The sequence below is a fragment of the Dendrobates tinctorius genome, unplaced genomic scaffold, assembly GCF_039654945.1.
Source record: "Dendrobates tinctorius isolate UK_male_01 unplaced genomic scaffold, ASM3965494v1 ptg000158l, whole genome shotgun sequence".
Lineage (NCBI taxonomy): Eukaryota > Metazoa > Chordata > Amphibia > Anura > Dendrobatidae > Dendrobates > Dendrobates tinctorius.
The window spans coordinates 8,289,848-8,309,166 of NW_027361825.1; the positions used below are offsets into that span (position 1 = coordinate 8,289,848).

Below are 19,319 nucleotides of genomic sequence, written 5' to 3' on the forward strand. Positions count from 1 at the left end.
TGTGTACTTCACAATTCCAGATATGGTGGAAATCCCGAGTCTGTACTGGAAATGCAGTGACGAAAGGGATTCTCCAGTTGCAAGAAATCTGTGGGGAATTAAAAAACAATAAATTAGTTTTAAATCACAGCATTACATACCAAAACTGAGCTATAACACTTGGAGATACAAACTACCACCAACAAGATTGCAGTGAAAGTGTGCTCTGATGCGATCACATCCAATAAATGTGGCTTACCTTAAAGTCACCATCAGATGCTCTGCGTGTGAAACAGAGAAGCGGCAATAGGTGTCCGCTTTTCTTATGAGGTGTGCAATGCGCTCCACCAAGTAATCAAAATTCTCCATTTTCATCCTAACATATCCAAAAAATGTATCCGGGTTTCGTCGAAGGTCCATGCAGAGTGTAGAATAGACCCCACGCGTCATTCTCTTGGCTGTGATGGGGTGGATCCACAAACATCGTCTACGATGCCTGATGCGCTGCTGTCTCGCTCTCTCCTTCTCCAGAACAATCACCCTCAAACGATTCGCCTCCGCTATAAAATCCGCCAAATTCTTCAAAATATTTCCAATGACAACATCCATCTTCGCCAGTAACTTGCTCTTCTCTCCAACCTGCACTTTCTCCTCGACAACCTGTCAAAGAAGGGCTGTAGGAACACTCTATATATAGTTTTCCAGTAGCCAATCCCGTTCGGAAGGCCACAAGGGTCAATTTTAAAAACCGGATCCGGCGTAATCCGTCGAAAAACGGATAGAAAAACGGATGAACCGGATGAGACGGATCCGGTTTTGTCTGTCAAGAAAAAGACGGATCCGGCAGAAAACCGGATCCGTCACATCCGGTTTTACTAAACATTTGCCGGATCCGGCGTTCCGGCACGACGCCGGATCGCGCCTGACGCCGAAAACCTGATGTGTGAAAGTAGCCTTAGGTCTTTTTTTCATATTGACAAAAATCTTAAAACTTATGTTATCTATCAACTTTTATAAAAACAAGCTAGTAGATTAAAAAAATGAAATCGTTTCAGTACTACATGCATTACCTGCCATCAACTTGCTCAACATGCGTTAATCTGGGAATGTCATTGTGCTAAAATGCAGACTAGCATTTCTCGCCAACCACCATCCACTCCATCAACCGCATCTTCTGATTCTTCCTCCTCCCTCACCATGACAAGTGTTGTCACACAGGTTTCCACTTGTTTACACCCTACTGTTGGGGGTGATTGATAACCTGTCAGCTGATACAGAACTGGACATGCCTGCTGTTTTTGACTGATCTTACCTACCGAGCACACCCCATCTTTCAATCCACCGTAGCATCCCCACCAGCACCTCTCTCACTGTCCAGCAGCTTGTCGTGTTTACCCTACTCCACCCTGTGTCGGCACAGTAGCAAACCCTCATTTTCGCAGTTGGGCTCACATAAAATATTCTTCACTCCTACACATGGCACACTTAACAGTTTGAATTTCACAATCTTCAATCTACTAATAATGATAAACTTTATATATCACAAGCACATTACACATAGCTTAACAAGTCAGCAGTTCATATAAAACAGTCAAAAATTACCAAGTTTAAGATAATCAAACAATTTAACCAAAAATAATGACGACCCTGCGCTTCAGAGCGTACAATCTACAATGAGGTGGGGGTGACACCAATTACTGATGCTTATTTACAATGATAGTACAACCATCTTGAGGAAATGGGGGGTAGATAAAGGCTGCACGAGCCTTTTGGGTATGATTGAGTTTGATGGCGAATTATGTTCAATGAAGTAGAGAATAAGCCTTATATATATATAAAAGGGACTTTGATTAGTTAACGTGATAGGCTGCCCTAAACACGTGTTTTTAGGGAGCATCTAAAAATGTCTAAGCTGTGGTTATACTCCTAATTTCATGGGGGGACAAAGGGTAAGAGGTGAGTCATCTAGGTAGGAGATTGAACTTAACCGGACAAAGTCCTGATCAGGGGTGTTACCATCTTTGTGTGCCTCAGAGTTTGAAACTTGTGAGATGCCACTAGAATTGGCTAGAGATAGAAGCTGGGTTGCAGTTGGGGAGTTGGAGCTGTTGAAGTCTCCCAGGATAAGGGTTGTCAATTCTGAGAACATGAAGTGTGGAAGCAACGCATAAAAGTGGTCAAGGAAGTGGGTGGGTGAGCCTGGGGGCTGGTATATGACTGCTACTCTGAGTGAGAGGGGATGGAACAACCTGATGGTGTGAACCTCAAAACAAGAATGTCATCCAGTTGGCCTGCATTTATTTATTGGGCTAAAAATAGGATTGTTGTTGGCAGCGAGGAGTGTAGGGTTATCGTGGAGTTAGCAGTGAATGTACAGCGGGATATACGCATATTACATTTGTTGTAATCTGGACGTGGATAAGCCATACGCTCACTATTACTTTTCTAAGAACTGATTATTGTGAACAGCCTGCAGCCTCTTCGGATGATTTGTGGCCCAATCGTGTCATTGTCTGGATGATAGCGGCCAGCTGAGAGCTATTCGCTACTAAGATAACAGTGCTTGTTTCTGTATGATGCATGGCCTGTGATCTCTGTGATTATTGCAAGGCCACTCCAATCTGTTGGCCACGTAAATGCAGCATTTCCGCCTTATGGATACAGACGGTTTCCGAAAGCTGATGGTCGTCGCAGTCCACCCAATACCAGTTGCATAGTCACCATTACTGCTCTAAGAAAGATGTGTCTGCACTCGAGCAACAAATTGCAGACAACATCACTTGTTCCATGAAAAATTATGTCTGCTAGGGTGCATTTCAGCAATGAGAATTGGACGGGCAAGCATGGACAGGGGAATTACAGCTAGATGACTGGGCACTGGGTGACTGGGCAGTCTTGGAAGTGTCTGCTCCAAAAGTTTTTCAATCCCTAAGTCTTGCAGGGCACTTGGGGATGGAAAAATAAACCACTACTACACAACATAAGATAGATAACTAAACTACTAGACAACAGGGGTTGGAAAACTAAACTACTAAACAGCTAGAGTTGTAGAACTAAACCACTACACACCATACGATGGATAACTAAGCTACTAGACAACAGGGGTTGGAGAACTAAAGTACTAAACAGCTTGGATTGGAGAACTAAACTACTACACACCAGAGGATGGAAACTTAAAGCACTAGACAGCAAGGTGTCACTAGACACCAAGTCTTTGAATCCCCAAGGCTTGCGGAACAAACTTCTGTATATAATACATCCTCCAGTGCTTCTGCCTCCTGCACCTCCTTTAGGACATCGACCTGTGCCCTCAACCTCTGCCTTAAATGAAACAGACATTACAACACTGCCGAGGGAATCCCCCACCTCTGTATTGCGCAGCCATGGATCACCGCAATTGGGAAGCTTTCAAATTAATATGCCTTAAAGATCGCAGTCATACAGATCAACAGTTGTGGACAGCTATCCATGCCAAGATTGAGCAATGGCTGCCTACACTCAATCTGGAGCCAGGGAAGGTCATGTGCGATTACGGTGTAAACCTGGTGGCGGACCTACGCCAGGCCAACCTTACACCCATGTCTTGCATGGCTCGCATCCTCAACGTGATGGTACAGCAATTCCTACACCACTTTCCCAGAATGGATACTGTTGTGAATTTGCTTTCTGGCCTCCCTCTGGTTACTACTGAAGGTAGTGGAGCTGGTCAAATTGACAGAGGGGTTGCGAGTTCTCTTTCTGGGCTCCCTCTGGTGGTTACTGGAGGTAATGGAGATGATCTGATTAACAGAGGCTTGCCACCTTATAATGAGGACGACGATTGGAGATCTGGGGTTTCAGATTGGGATTTAAGACAGCCAACTCCCTCTATCCCTGCTGGTGATTTTCTTCCTGCCTCCTGAGGTCTTAGTTTCCAGCTCAGTCCCTGCATCCTGCATGTTCAGCTAAGTGTTCATTTGCTATTCTGTTTACATTTGATCTGGTTTTGTCTATCTCAGTTTTGTGTGGTCAGCTAGCTCCGGCTGGGGCTGTGCTGAATCACCATCCATATGTTACTGCTTGTGCCAGTTTGTTTTTGTCCCCTATTAGATTGGCCTCTTTTTGCTCTGCTTTCAGAATATACCAGAGTGCTGATATAGTGGGCGAAGTCGTGCGACTTCAGTATTTTTTGCATCAGACGTGTAGGACTTTTTTGCAGGGTTTTTTGCGTGATTGCAGACAGTGTTTTTCCTTTCCTGTCCTGTCTAGTCAGTGTGGGCCCCACCATTTGCTCAGTCTATTTTCCTGCCTGCGTTTGTGTTTTCATCTTGTCTCACCGACAACATATGTTTGGGGGCTATCTATTCCTTTGGGTCTGCTCTGGGGCAGTTTAGATTTCCCTTTTCTTGCTTTAGGCTTAGTTAGCTCTCCGGCTGTGCTGAGGCGTCTAAGATCATCGTAGGCACGCTCCATGGCTACTGCTAGTTGTGTGGATAGGATCAGGGGTCTGCAATCCACTTAGTTACCAACCTCTCTGGTTTTCTGTGGCTTAGCTTGGGCTTGCTCTCCTCCTCGGTGAATCAATCATAACAGAATCACCAGCCCAACCACAGACTCTAGGGTACTCAAAAGAAGGAAAGAATTTTAAACAAGAAAAAAGTGTCAGAATTTTTTCATATTTTTTTCTTTGGGGCCGTAGGAGGATTTTTTCTTTAATGGAGATTAATCAATTGTCCAATCGTGTTGAGCAGCTTGCTGCTGAAGTGTGGGGAATTTCTGCCTATTTCGCTCAATCATCTACTGTTGAACCAAAAATTCCTACTCCTGATGTGTTTTCTGGGGATCGGTCTAAATTTTTGAATTTTAAGAATAATTGTAAACTATTTCTTGCCTTGAAACCTAACTCATCGGGGAGCTCTGTGCAGCAGGTTAAGATTGTCATTTCCCGATCCCCAGGATTGGGCCTTTTCTTTGACACTCGGAGATCCTATTCTGGCCAATGTAGATGCATTTTTTCAAGCCTTGGGGTTGTTGTATGATGAACCTAATGCTATTGATCAAGCTGAGAAAACCTTATTGGCATTGAACCAGGGTCAGGATTCTGCAGAGTTATTTTGTCAAAAATTCCAAAAGTGGGCGGTCCTTACTACATGGAATGACGATGCCCTAGCAGCTCTCTTTCGGAAGGGTTTGGCAGAAACCATAAAAGATGTTATGGTGGGATTTCCTGTTTCCTCTGGTCTTAACAATTCTATGTCATTGGCCATTCAAGTTGATCAGCGTTTATGTGAACGTAAAACTACACGATGGGCATTGCTGCCTTTTGAATGAACGTCTGAACCCATGCAATGTGATAGGGTTTTGTCTAGGGCGCAACATCAGGAGTTTAGAAGGCGTAATAAGCTGTATTTTTTTCTGTGGGGACGCCTCTCATACTATTTCTGTCTGCCCTAAATGAGAAAAATGTTTTGCTCACACATTTGCTGTGGGCAGTGTACAGCCTAAGTTCCTTTTCCCTGATCTGCTACTTGTCTACATTTTCTGCTAAGGATTTTGTAGATTCAGGAGCAGCTTTGAATATGATGGATTTAGACTTTGCTAAACGTTGTGGTTTTCCCATGATACCCCTGCGGACTCCTATCCCTTTGAGGGGTATTGATGCTACTACTTTGGCGGAGAATAAACCCCAATTTTGGACCCAGGTGCGGTTTGCCCCGGACCACCAAGAAAATTGTAAATTTTTGGTGCTGCACAATTTGCATGATACTATTGTTCTGAGTTTTCCCTGGTTGCAAACTCATAATCCTGTTTTGGATTGGAAATCTGTGTCTGTGGTGAGTTGGGGTTGTCAGTGTGTTCTTAGTGATACTCCTGTTTTCTCCACCTCTCCCCAGTCTCATGATATTCCTGACTATTTGGCTGATTTTTCTGATGTATTCAGTGAGAGTAAGTCTACGTCTTTGCCTCATAGGAGTTATGACTGTGCAATTGAGTTAATGCCCGGGTGTAAATTTCCCAAGGGTCGGCTTTTCAACTTATCGGTACCCGAACACGATGCTATACGATCTTACATCAAGGAGTCGTTGGAGAAGGGTCATATTAGACCATCCTCTTCAACTTTAGGTGCTGGGTTTTTTTGTGGCCAAGAAAGATGGTTCATTAAGTCCATGTATTGACTAACGTTCCCTTAACAAAATCACTGTTAAATATCAGTACCCGTTACCCCTGATTTCTGATTTATTTTCCAGAGTTAAAAGTGCCTGTTGGTTTACCAAGCTTGACCTCAGGGGGCGTATAATCTTATTCGCATCAAGCAGAGGGATGAATGAAAGGCAGCGTTTAATACTCTGGAGGGACATTTTGAGTACCTGGTGATGCCTTTTGGGCTCACTAATGACCCTTCTGTCTTCCAATCTTTTATGAACGATTTTTTCAAGGACTTTGTGGATATGTTTTTGATTATTTATCTGGGTGATATTTTGATCTTTTCCAGTGATTGGGATTCTCATGTGGAACATGTCCGGACTGTTTTCCGGATTTTGAGGGAAAATTCTCTGTATGTTAAGGGATCGAAGTGCCTCTTTGGTGTACAGAGGATTTCATTTTTGGGATTCATTTTGTCCCCATCTGCTAATGAAATGGACCCAGCCAAGATACAGGCCATATATGATTGGGTTCAGCCCACTTCTTTGAAGGCTCTCCAGAAGTTTTTTGGTTTTCCTTATTTCTACCGTAAATTTATAAGTAATTTTTGTGGTATTGTCAAACCACTGACTGATCTGACCAAAAAGGGGGCTGATGTGGTGAATTGGTCTCCAGAGGCAGTCTCGGCATTTCAGGGGATTAAGCGGAGATTCACTTCTGCTCCGGTTCTACGGCAACCTGATGTCTCACTCCTATTTCAGGTGGAGATAGATGCTTCTGAGATTGGTGCAGGAGCCGTTTTGTCCCCAAAAGATCCGGTGACTTCTAAGATGAATCCCTGTGCCTTCTTTTCTCGAAAATTCTCCCCATCTGAACGTAACTGTGATGTGTGGAATCAGGAATTGTTGGCCATGAAATGGGCATTTGAAGAGTGGAGACATTGGTTGGAGGGAGCTAGACATCAAGTTGTGGTCCTCACCGACCACAAGAATTTGATTCATCTTGAATCAGTCACACGCTTGAATCCTAGACAGGCTAGGTGGGCCTTGTTTTTCACGCATTTTAATTTTGTGGTCTCTTTTCTTCTGGGCGCTAAGAATGTTAAGTCGGACGCCTTTTCTAGGAGTTTCTTTGCGGATTCTCTTATTGTGACCGAGCCTACTACCATTCTAAATGAGGGTGTAGTTCTTTCTGCCATCTCACCTGATTTGAGATGTGCCCTGGAGGAATTTCAGGAGGACAAACCTGAACGTTGCCCTATGGGAAAATTGTATGTCCCTGACCAGTGGAGGAAGAGAGTAATGTCTGAAATTCATTGCTCCGCGCTGACTGGTCATCCAGGTATTTTTGGTACCAGAGATTTGGTGAGTCGGTCTTTTTGGTGGCCTGCCTTATCTCGTGATGTCAGGAATTTTGTGCAGTCCTGTGGGACTTGTTCTCAGTCCAAGCCCTGTTCTCATTCTGTTGGGTTGTTGATGCCCCTGCCGGTGCCCAGGAGGCCATGGACCCATATCTCAATGGATTTTATTTCCGATCTTCCTGTCTCTCATAGAATAACTGTTATCTGGGTGATTTGTGATAGATTTTCTAAGATGATCTATCTTGTACCACTCCCAAAGTTGCCATCTTCTTCTGAGTTGGTGCCCTTATTTTTACAGCAGGTGGTTCAGTTGCACGGGATTCCTGAGAACATTGTGTCGGACAGAGGAGTCCAGTTTGTTTCCAGATTTTGGAGAGCTTTTTGTTCCAAACTGGGAATTCAGTTATCTTTCTCCTCTGCATTTCATCCTCAGACCAATGGGCAGACTGAGAGAACAAACCAGACTTTGGAGTCCTATTTGAGATGTTTCATATCTGCTGATCAGGATGAATCGGTCTCATTTTTGCCCTTGGCCGAACTCGCGCTAAACAATAGAGCTAGTTCTGTCACTTTGATGTCGACCTTTTTCTGTAACTTTGGGTTTCATCCTCGATTTTCTTCAGGGCAGGTGGAATCTTCAACCTGCCCCAGTGTGGACACTGTGGTAGAGAGAATGCAACAGATTTGGGACCAAGTGGTGGATAAGTTGTCCCAACGGTTTTCCAACCGGCATAGGACCATTGGTCCCCGGTTTAAAGTGGGTTATATGGTTTGGTTGTCGTCAAGGAATATTCCTATGAAGGTTGCATCTCCAAAATTCAAGCCAAGGTTCATTGAAGCTTATAAGATTTTGGAGATCCTTAATCCCGTTTCCTTTCCTTAATATCCATACCGTGTATCATAAATCTTTGTTGAAGAGGTTTGTGGAGCCAATAGTTCCTACGGCGGCACCTCCTGACCCTGTATTGGTTAAAGGCAATGTGGAATATGAGGTAGAGAAAATATTGGATTCTCGTTTGGCTAGACGGAGACTCTAGTACTTGGTCAAATGGAAGGGTTATGGCCAGGAGGATAATTCTTGGGTCTCTGCTTCTGACATTCATGCCAAAAGATTGGTTCGTGCTTTTCACCGGGCCCATCCTGATCGGCCTGGTGGCATGGATGAGGGTTCGGTGACCCCTCCTCAAGGGGGGTACTGTTGTGAATTCGCTTTCTGGCCTCCCTCTGGTTACTACTGAAGGTAGTGCAGCTGGTCAAATTGACAGAGGGGTTGTGAGTTCTCTTTCTGGGCTCCCTCTGGTGGTTACTGGAGGTAATGGAGCTGATCTGATTAACAGAGGCTTGCCACCTGATAATGAGGACGACGATTGGAGATCTGGGGTTTCAGATTGGGATTTAAGACAGCCAACTCCCTCTATCCCTGCTGGTGATTTTCTTCCTGCCTCCTGAGGTCTTAGTTTCCAGCTCAGTCCATGCATATTCAGCTAAGTGTTCATTTGCTATTCTGTTTACATTTGATCTGGTGTTGTCTATATCAGTTTTGTGTGGTCAGCTAGCTCTGGCTGGGGCTGTGCTGAATCACCATCCATATGTTACTGCTTGTGCCAGTTTGTTTTTGTCCCTTGTTAGATTGGCCTTTTTTTGCTCTGCTTTCAGAATATACCAGAGTGCTGATATATAGTGGGCGAAGTCGTGCGACTTCAGTATTCTTTGCATCAGACGTGTAGGACTTTTTTGCAGGGTTTTTTGCGTGATTGCAGACAGTGTTTTTCATTTCCTGTCCTGTCAAGTCAGTGTGGGCCCCACCACTTGCTCAGTCTATTTTCCTGCCTGCGTTTGTTTTTTCATCTTGTCTCACCGACAATATATGTTTGGGGGCTATCTATTCCTTTGGGGTCTGCTCTGGGGCAGTTTAGATTTCCCCTTTCTTGCTTTAGGCTTAGTTAGCTCTCCGGCTTTGCCGAGGTGTCTAGGATCATCGTAGGCACGCTCCACGGCTACTGCTAGTTGTGTGGATAGGATCAGGGGTCAGCAATCCGCTTAGTTACCAACCTCTCTGGTTTTCTGTGACTTAGCTTGGGCTTGCTCTCCTCCTCGGTGGCCCAATCATAACAGGATACGCTGCTGTTGAAAACACTATTGTTGTGCATTCACTTTCACAATTCCACATAAGTTGGGATAGAGATCTTTTGGACTACTGGTTAACCAATTGATATGCAAAGTGACCACACCGTGGAGTTCAACTCTGCACATTTGCAGCGACTGTGGCAGTAGCGCCAAAATCTACTGCATTATGACATTTTGCATAGCGTAGCACATCGCAGTACGGAAGTGGCGCAAATCACACTTGCGTAGCGGACACAGATGAAGGACCTCTGCACCCTTCTGCATGTTTTTCGAAAGGGCTGCTAAGATGGTTAGTGGTGACGATGCCTTCATCAGCTTCACAATTACTGTCAACTAAATGCTGGACCACACTTTGAATAGTCTGGGTGAGGAGGTGGTGGTGGTCCCAGAGGAAGACGTGGAAGCAGAGAAGGATTCCTTTAGGGTTAACAATATCTCTGAGTTCAGGTCTGTCGTCAAGCAGGTGGTTGCCATAGGAGGAACAAATGGAGGAGGAACAAATGGAGAAGGACCATGAAAAGGACGAGAAGGAAGAGGCGATGGACGTGCACCAGTTAGGAGATGAAGAAGATAATGATTCCCTCTCTGTTGTCCATGGTTGCCACAAGGGTATTGAGGAAGAAAGCTTGAGTGTTATCCCGCCACCATTTTTTTGGGCCTGTCGATAAGGCCTGTATAAGATTGGTTGGATGCTCAAAACAATTTAAAAGTGACATGTCCCCTAGTGTATGAAGTTAGTAACAGAAGAATTTTTGGGGGGGCCTGTCAATAAGGCCTGTATAAGATTGAGTGGATGCTCCAAACAATTTAAAAGTCACATATTCCCTGCTGTGTAATGTTAGTAACAGAAGAAGTTTTTGGGCCTGTCGATAAGGCCTGTATAAGATTGAGTAGATACTCCAAACAATTTAAAAGTGACATGTCTCCTACTGTATGACGTTAGTAATAGGAAAAATTTATTGGGCGGGAATGGGAACGTGCAACAGGATCAATAACAGCGCTGCTATGGGAAGTAAAAACCCTGCAAAAACCCTAGTCCATGTCCTCATCATCTTCCGCCTTGACTACTGCAACCTCCTGTTCTGTGGTATCCCTTCTAACACTCTCGCACCCCTCCAATCTATTCTTAACTCTGCTGCCCAACTAATCTACCTGTCCCCCCGCTATTCCCCGGCCTCTCCCCTCTGTCAATCCCTGCACTGGCTCCCCATTACCCAAAGACTCCAGTTCAAAACCCTAACCATGACATACAAAGCCATCCAAAACCTGAGTCCTCCATACATCTGTGACCTAGTCTCCCGGTACTTACCTGCACGAAACCTCCGATCCTCACAAGATCTCCTTCTGTACTACCCTCCTATCTCCTCTTCCCACAATCGCATACAAGATTTCTCCCGCGCATCCCCTCTACTCTGGAACTCTCTACCACAACATATCAGACTCTCGCCTACCATGGAAACCTTCAAAAAGAACTTGAAGACCTACCTCTTCTGACAAGCCTACAACTTGCAGTAACCACCGATCCACCAAACCGCTGCACGACCAGCTTTACCCTCGCCTACTGTATCCTCACCCATCCCGTTGTAGATTGTGAGCCCTGGCGGGCAGGGTCCTCTCTCATCCTGTACCAGTCGTGACTTGTATTGTTTAAGATTACTGTACTTGTATGTATTATGTATACCCCTCCTCACATGTAAAGCGCCATGGAATAAATGGCGCTATAATAATAATAAATAATAATAATAATAATAAAGTACAAACCCAGGATCCAGACTACAAGTATTACTCATCTATCCAACACCAATCACCAGAGAGTGTTTGATGCTCATCAGAAGATAGGTGTAACTGATGCATGTCTCAAGCTAGGTATAAAAGATGCCCATGAGAAATTGGATGGCAAAGAAGCACATAGTCTAGAAAATAGGCTCAAAACAATTTAAAAGTGACATGTCCCCTGCTGTATGGTGTTAGTAACAGAAGAATAGTGTGCAACAGCTTTGCAAACAGAACGATTTCAACGCCACTAAATGAAAAGGTTGGATATAGTGGGCTGTATCACGTTTATGCACAGAAAAAATTAGAATTTTGTTTAAATGCGCATTTGGTCTGCAGACAGGTTCATATCTCCGCCACAACATGACAATGTAGGATACGATGGGCTGTATCACATTCAGCAAAACAAAGTCTTTTGACTTTGTTTAATGCGTGGTAGTTCTGCAGACAGGTTCATATCACCGCCACAACATGACAGCGTGTCAGGCTTTTTTACATTTGGCAACAGAAAAAAATATTATTTTTTTAAATGTGCCTTAGGTCTGCAGACAGTTTCATATCACCACGGCAATAAATGACAAGGTGGGACACAGCAGGCTTTTTCACATTTAGCTATTGAAAATATATTATTTAGAATGCTATACTTGTGCATAGAGCACAATAGAAGCAGTGCACAACATACTTGTAGGACATGTACCCTGCTGGCCTTGTTTGTGGACCTTAGTAATGGCCCTTCCCAAAAAATTCCGTAAGGTAATTTTTTCACCAACTATCTAGCTACATTATCTGACTGATGTAAAACAAAATGTCCGCTATTTATATGCAGAGGGACATGTGATTTAAGCAGCCAATGACACGTGCTGTTGTGTCAGGATATTGTGCGTGTTTCGTGCTCCCTGATTGGCTAGCCGCAATGTGCACACGTAAAGTTAGAAAAAAAAATGACTGCTGTGCTGTGCTTACAACAAGAATGCCTCACTTCTGGGCTCTGAGTACCCTGTCCCCTCATCAAACACATGCCAAAGACTTATGATAAACCATTATTATCATTGCAAAAGTGCTAAAAATATTTTTATGGCAATGCAAATATTTTCCTGCACTTTTACTAAATGTTACCAATTTTTCCCGATGTTATAAAATTTTGTTCGGGTTTCCGATCACGAGTCTGAATGTGCCATATTCGTGCCGAACTTATGTTTGGTGATCATTTTCCGAACAAATTCGCTCATCACTAATTAATAAATTTTTTATCCAGGGAAGTTTTTTTCTATTGATTGGTTTTTTTAAGCACCTTGTAGCATATATCACCTTTTTTTTGCATTTTAACCCCTTTCTTTCCAATGTCAGGCGTAATAGTATGCCTCCCTTTGTTGTGGGCTCTGGCGCTGAGCCCATATCTTTCCTAGGACATGTCAGCTGTTTTGAACAGCTGACATGTGCCCAGAATAGCCACAGGTGGCATCGTGATCCACCCGAGGCTATTACCCCTTTAAATGCCGCTGTCAAACGCTGACAGCTGCATTCAACTCGCACTTCCGGCCATCGGGCCGGAAACCCGCCCACCGGTGACCTCCATCACATTACCACGGGTTACCAGTTTGTTGGCATGATAACCAGAGGGCTTCTGGAGACCTCTACGGTTGTCAGTACTAGCTTGTTGTGAGCACCACCAGTGGTAAATCTGCTTTGTAGAGGTGATCTGATCATCGCCTGTATGTAGCAGAGCCTATCGGGTAATGGCAGCTTTTAGTCTCCAATGAGACTATTGAAGCATGCCAAAAGTAAAAAAAAATGTTTTTAAAAATATAAAAAGTTTGAAAAAAATTTAAAAGTTCAAATCACCCCCCTTTCGCCCCATTCAAAATAAAACAATAAGAAAAAAATCAAATACACATATATTTGGTATCGCTGTGTTTAGAATCGCCCGATCTATCACTAAAAAAGGAATAACCTGATCACTAAACAGCGTAGCGAGAAAAAAGTATGCAATAACAGGCGATCAAAAGATCGAATCTGCACCAAAATGGTATCACTAAAAATGTTAGCTCGGCATGCAAAAAAATAAGCCCTCACCCAACCTGAGATCATGAAAAATGGAGACGCTACGGGTATCGGAAAATGGCGCAATTTTTTTTAAGTAAAGTTTGGAATTTTTATTCCCCACTTAGATAAAAAAGCACCTAGACATGTTTGGTGTCTATGAACTCATAATGACCTGGAGAATCATAATAGCAGGCAAAAATTATTGTGGGATTGCACTTTTTCTTTTAATTTCACCGCACTTGGAATTTTTTTCCCGTTTTGTAGTGCATGACATGGTAAAACCAATGGTGTCATTCAAAAGTACAACTCGTCCCACAAAAAACAAGCCCTCAAACAACCATATTACGGAAAAAAAAGTTATGGCTCTGGGAAGAAGAGTAGCAAAAAACAAAAATGCAAAACCTAAAAAAGTTCCGGTCATGATGGGGTTAAATAATGACTTAATCTCCACTGTTGTGGGACAGAGAACTTACATGTAGACACATTTGTGGCAGTTGTAGTTGAGAGTAATTGTGTTGTAGAAGGAGCTGTAAGAAAAAAATTTGTCACTGAGTCATCAAACATAATTGAAATATACGGACTGAAAAAGTCCACTAGAGCGAAAGGCATTGCTGTACTTGTAAGTAGCTCTCGGCCATAGAGGTGGATACATCAGTTGGTGTCTATGAAATTCCTAATAGGAGCACAGGGATATATGTGATCCTGATGGGACACCACTTTGAACATTCTGGTCCCAGGTTTTCCTCTGTGAATTCTAAGCCGGGACCAGATTATATCGATTATAGTAAATAGCTGGCCGAGCATCAGAGAATATAACTTTATTTTACCTTTACCTTTGCTAGAAGACACTTACTTGTAATCGCAGATAAAGTGGTTGTAGTTGTCAGTTGTGATGTAGAAGGAACTATAAAAAAATGTCAATGTATAAAGTCTCCAACAATAAATACAATATTTGATTGCCAACAGTCTGCCAGATAGAAAGCTACTACTTATTAGCGGTTCTCCCCTGCAGAGATACTGATACTGCATCTCTATGGTCTATTTTTACATCTTAATAGGACATAAAGTTACTGTATATACTGTAGTTACATAGCTGTTTTGGTTAAAAAAACACATGTCCAGCAAGTCCAACCTAATATCGTAATGTGTTGATTCAGAGGAAGGCGTAAACCTCTATGACATGCGAATGACCCAATATTAGGGAAATATTCTATCCCAGCTTCTAATATGTAATAAAATATACTATCTACATAAATGTTCTACCCCTGACTTACAATATTATACTTTTCAGGAAAGTCAACCGGGACCTTGTTGACCTTGCTTAACCCCTTTACCCCCAAAGGTGGTTTGCACGTTCATGACCGGGCCAATTTTTACAATTCTGACCACTGTCCCTTTATGAGGTAATAACTCTGAAATGTTTCCATGGATCCCGGTGATTCTGACAAAATTTTCTCGTGACATATTGTACTTCATGTTAGTGGTAAAATTTCATTCAAATAACTTGCGTTTATTTGTGAAAAAAACGGAAATTTGGCAAAAATTTTGAAAATTTCGCAATTTTCCAACTTTGAATTTTTATGCCCTTAAGTCACAGAGATATGGCACACAAAATACTTAATAAGTAACATTTCACATATGTTTACTTTACATCAGCACAATTTTGGAACCAATTTTTTTTTATTAGGAAGTTATAAGGGTTAAAAGTTGACCAGCGATTTCTCATTTTTACAACACCATTTTATTTTTACGGACCACATGAAGTTTGAAGTCACTTTGAGGGGTCTATATGATAGAAAATACCCAAAAGTGACACCATTCTAAAAACTGCACCCCTTAAGGTGCTCAAAACCACATTCAAGAAGTTTATTAACCATTCAGATGCTTCACAGGAATTTTTTTGAATGTTTAAAAAAAAATTAACATTTAACTTTTTTTCACAAAAAAATTACTTCAGGTCCAATTTTTTTTACTTTACCAAGGGTAACAGGAGAAATTGGATAGCAAAAGTTATTGTGCAATTTCTCCTGATTACGCTGATCCCTGATATGTGGGGGGAACTCTGTTTCGGCGCATGGCAGAGCTCAGAAGGCAAGGAGCGCCGTTTGACTTTTTCAATGCAAAATTGGCTGGAATTCAGATCAGACGCCATGTCACGTTTGGAGAGCTCCTGATGTGCCTAAAAAAACCCCCCACAAGTAACCCCATTTTGGAAACTAGACCTCCCAAGGAACTTATCTAGATATGTGGTGAGAACTTTGAACCCACAAGGGCTTCACAGAAGTTTTTAACATACAGCCGTACAATTAATAAATCATATTTTTTCCACAAAAATGATCTTTTCAACCCCAATTTTTATTTTCCCAAGGGTAACAGAACCTTAAAAGTTATTGTGCAATTTGTCCTGAGTACGCTGATACCCCATATGTGGGTGTAAACGACTATTTGGGCGCATGGCAGAGCTCGGAAGGGAAGCAGCGCCATTTGACTTTTTTGGCTTGAATTGAGATCGGACACCATGTCGCGTTTGGAAAGCCCCTGATGTGCCAAAACAGTAGAAACTCCAAACAAATGACACCATTTTTGAGACTAGACCCCGCAAGGAACTTATCTAGATGTGTGGTGAGAACTTTGAACCTCCAAGGGCTTCACAGAAGTTTATAATGTACAGTCGTAAATTTAAAAAATAATATTTTTTCCACAAAAATGATCTTTTCACTCCCAATTTTTATTTTCCCAAGGGTAACAGGACCCTAAAAGTTATTGTGCAATTTGTCCTGAGTACGCTGATACTGCACATGTGTGGGTAAACCACTATTTGGGAGCATGGCAGAGCTCGGAAGAGAAGCAGCGCCATTTGACTTTTTTGGCTGGAATTGGGATTGGACGCCATGCCGCGTTTGGAAAGGCCCTGATGTGCCTAAACAGTGGAAACCCCCCACAAATGACACTATTTTGGAAACTAGACCCCCCAGGGAACTTATCTAGATGTGTGGTGAGCACTTTGAACCCCCAGGTGCTTCACAGAAGTTTATAACGCAGAACCGTGAAAATAAAAAAACGTTTTTTTCCTCAAAAGATGATTTTTTAGCAAGCAATTTTTTATTTTCACAAGGTTAACAGGATAAATTGGACCCCAAAAGCTGTTGTCCAGTTTGTCCTGAGTACGCTGGTACCCCATATGTGGGGGGGACCACTGTTTGGGCATACATCAGGGCTCGGAAGGGATGTAGTGACGTTTTGAAATACCGACTTGATGGAATAGTCTGCGAGCGTCAAGTTACATTTGCAGAGCTCCTGATGTGCCTAAACAGTGGAAACCCCCCCACAAGTGACCCCATTTTGGAAACTAGACCCCCAAGGAACTTATCTAGATGTGTGATGAGCACTTTGAACCCCCGATTGCTTCACAGAAGTTTATAACTCAAAGCCGTGAAAATAAAAAAATCATTTTTTTTCTTCACAAAAATCATTTTTTTAGCCCCCAATTTTTTATTTTCCCAAGGGTAACAGTAGAAATTAGACACCCAAAGTTGTGCAATTTTTCCTGAGTACGCTGATACCCCATATGTGGGGGTAAACCACTGTTTGGGCACTCGTCGGGGCTCGGATTGGAGGGAGTGCTGTTTGACATTTTGAACGCAAAATTGGCTGGAATAAACCGTGGTGCCATATCGCGTTCGGAGACCCCGTGATGTGCTTAAACAGTCGAAACCCCTCAATTCTAACTCCAAGGGCTTCACAGAAGATTATAACACCTGGGCGTGAAAATAAAAAAATCATATTTTTTCCACAAACATGATCTTTTAGTCCCCAATTTCTTTATTTTCCCAAGGGTAGCAGGAGAAATTGGACCCCAAAAGATGTCCAATTTGTCCTGAGTACGCTGATACCCCATGTGTTGGAGAAAACTACCATATGGGCACACGTCGGGGCTCGGAAGGGAAGTAGTGACGTTTTGGAATGCAGCCTTTGATGGAATGGTCTGCAGGTGTCATGTCGCGTTTGGAGAGCCTCTGATGTGCCTAAACTGTTGAAACTCCCCACAAGTGACCCCATTTTGGAAACTAGACCTCACATGGAACTTATCTAGATGTGTGCTTCACAGAAGTTTATAACGCCCGGGCGTGAAAATAAAAAAATCATATTTTTCTTCCACAAAAATTGATGTTTTTTCCCCCAATTTTTTATTTTCCTAAGGGTAACAGGAGAAATTGGACCCCAAAAGTTGTTTTGCAATTTGTCCTGAGTAGGCTGATACCCCATATGTGGGGGTAAAACACTGTTTGGGCGCATGGCAGAGCTTGGAAGGGAAGGAGCACCGTTTGAATTTTTCAACGCAGAATTGGCTGGAATTGAGATCAGACGCCATGCTGCATTTGGAGAGCACCTGATATGCCCACACAGTGGAAATCCCCCAATTCTAACTCCAACCCTAACCCCAACTCACCCCTAACCCTAATCTCAGCCCTAACCCTAGCCCTAACCCTAGCCCTAACCCTAGCCCTAACCCTAATGGGAAAATGGAAATAAATACATTTTTAAATTTTATTATTTTTCCCTATCTAAGGGGGTGATAACGGGGGGCTTGATTTAATATTTATAGCAGGTTTTTATGTTTGGCGGCTGTCGCACGCTAAAAGACGCTTTTTATTGTAAAAATAGTTTATGCATCACCACATTTTGAGAGCTATAATTTTTCCTTATTTTGACCCACTGAGTCATGTGAGGTCTTATTTTTTGCAGGACGAGTTGACGTTTTTATTAGTACCATTTTCGGGCACGTGACGTTTTTTGCTCGCTTTTTATTCCGATTTTTGGAACGCAGAATGAACAGAAACCAGCATTTCAAGAATTTCTTTTGGGGGGTGCGTTTACACCATTCCGCGTGCGGTAAAATTGATAAGGCAGTTTTATTCTACGGGTCTGTACGATTACAGCGATACCTCATTTAGGTCGGTTTTTTTTTGGCGCTTTTATGCAATAAAAACAGTTGTATATAAAAAATGATTATTTTTGCATCGCTTTATTCTGTGAGCTAGAACTTTTTTATTTTTTCACTGATGATGCTGTGTGGTGGCTCTTTTTTTGCGGGACAAGATGACGTTTTCAGTGGTACCATGGTTATTTATATCTGTCTTTTTGATCGCGCGTTATTGCACTTTTTGTTCGGCGGTATGATAATAAAGCATTATTTTTTGCTTAGTTTTTTATTTTTTATGGGGTTCACTAAAGGGGTTAACTAATGGGACAGTTTTATAGGGCGGGTTGTTATGGACGAGGCGATGCTAAATATGTGTACTTTTATTGTTTTGGGTGTTTTTTATTTCCAAAAAATGAATTTATTAAGGAATATTTTTATTTAATTAGCAACTTTTTATAAATTATTTTTGCACATTTTTTTTAACTTTATTACAATGTCCCTGGGGGGACATAACTGTCATGTGAGAGATCGCTGATCTGTCACATCAGCGATCTGTCACAGGCAGTGCTGGAGGCTTCGTCATGCCGGCGCCTTGCAGGCAGTGAGGAAGCCAGCTCCCTGCAGGCCCCCGAAGGTCTCCGCCGCCATTTTGGATCTGAGGACCTGCAGGGAAGGAGGCCCCCGCAGCAGTGCTGCACATTGCGCTGAGGTGGGGGTCTCAGGGAAGCACAGAGGGAGCCCCCTCCCTGCCGATGCTTCCCTAAACCCCCGTTACACTGCGTTCGTGTTTGATCGCAGTGTGCCCGGGGTTAACATGTCAGGGGCGGTCCGTGAGCACCCCTGACACATAGTGTCGGGTGTCAGCTGTGATAATCAGGAAGAATCACTGAATCACCCATTTCCACAAATGTAGAAGAACCCATAACTTATAATAATATATTTAAATAGACAGACAAAGGGGCTCCTTTTAAAATTGTTGAATTTAGCAGC

The 19,319-nt window shown here is 42.8% G+C and overlaps 1 protein-coding gene across 6 annotated transcripts in view; it reads right to left on the reverse strand.

Annotated features, from left to right (window-relative positions):
- The window catches only part of LOC141051811 (uncharacterized), a 646,796-nt gene that overhangs the window by 477,281 nt on the left and 150,196 nt on the right, over positions 1–19,319 (reverse strand). For all 6 annotated transcript variants that reach the window (XM_073548842.1, XM_073548843.1, XM_073548841.1 and 3 more), the window contains exons 17-18: positions 14,259–14,309; positions 13,879–13,932 (exon numbers count right to left, since the gene is read on the reverse strand). In XM_073548842.1, the coding sequence (XP_073404943.1) occupies positions 13,879–13,932; positions 14,259–14,309 (105 nt within the window). The remainder of the gene's footprint in view (positions 1–13,878; positions 13,933–14,258; positions 14,310–19,319) is intronic.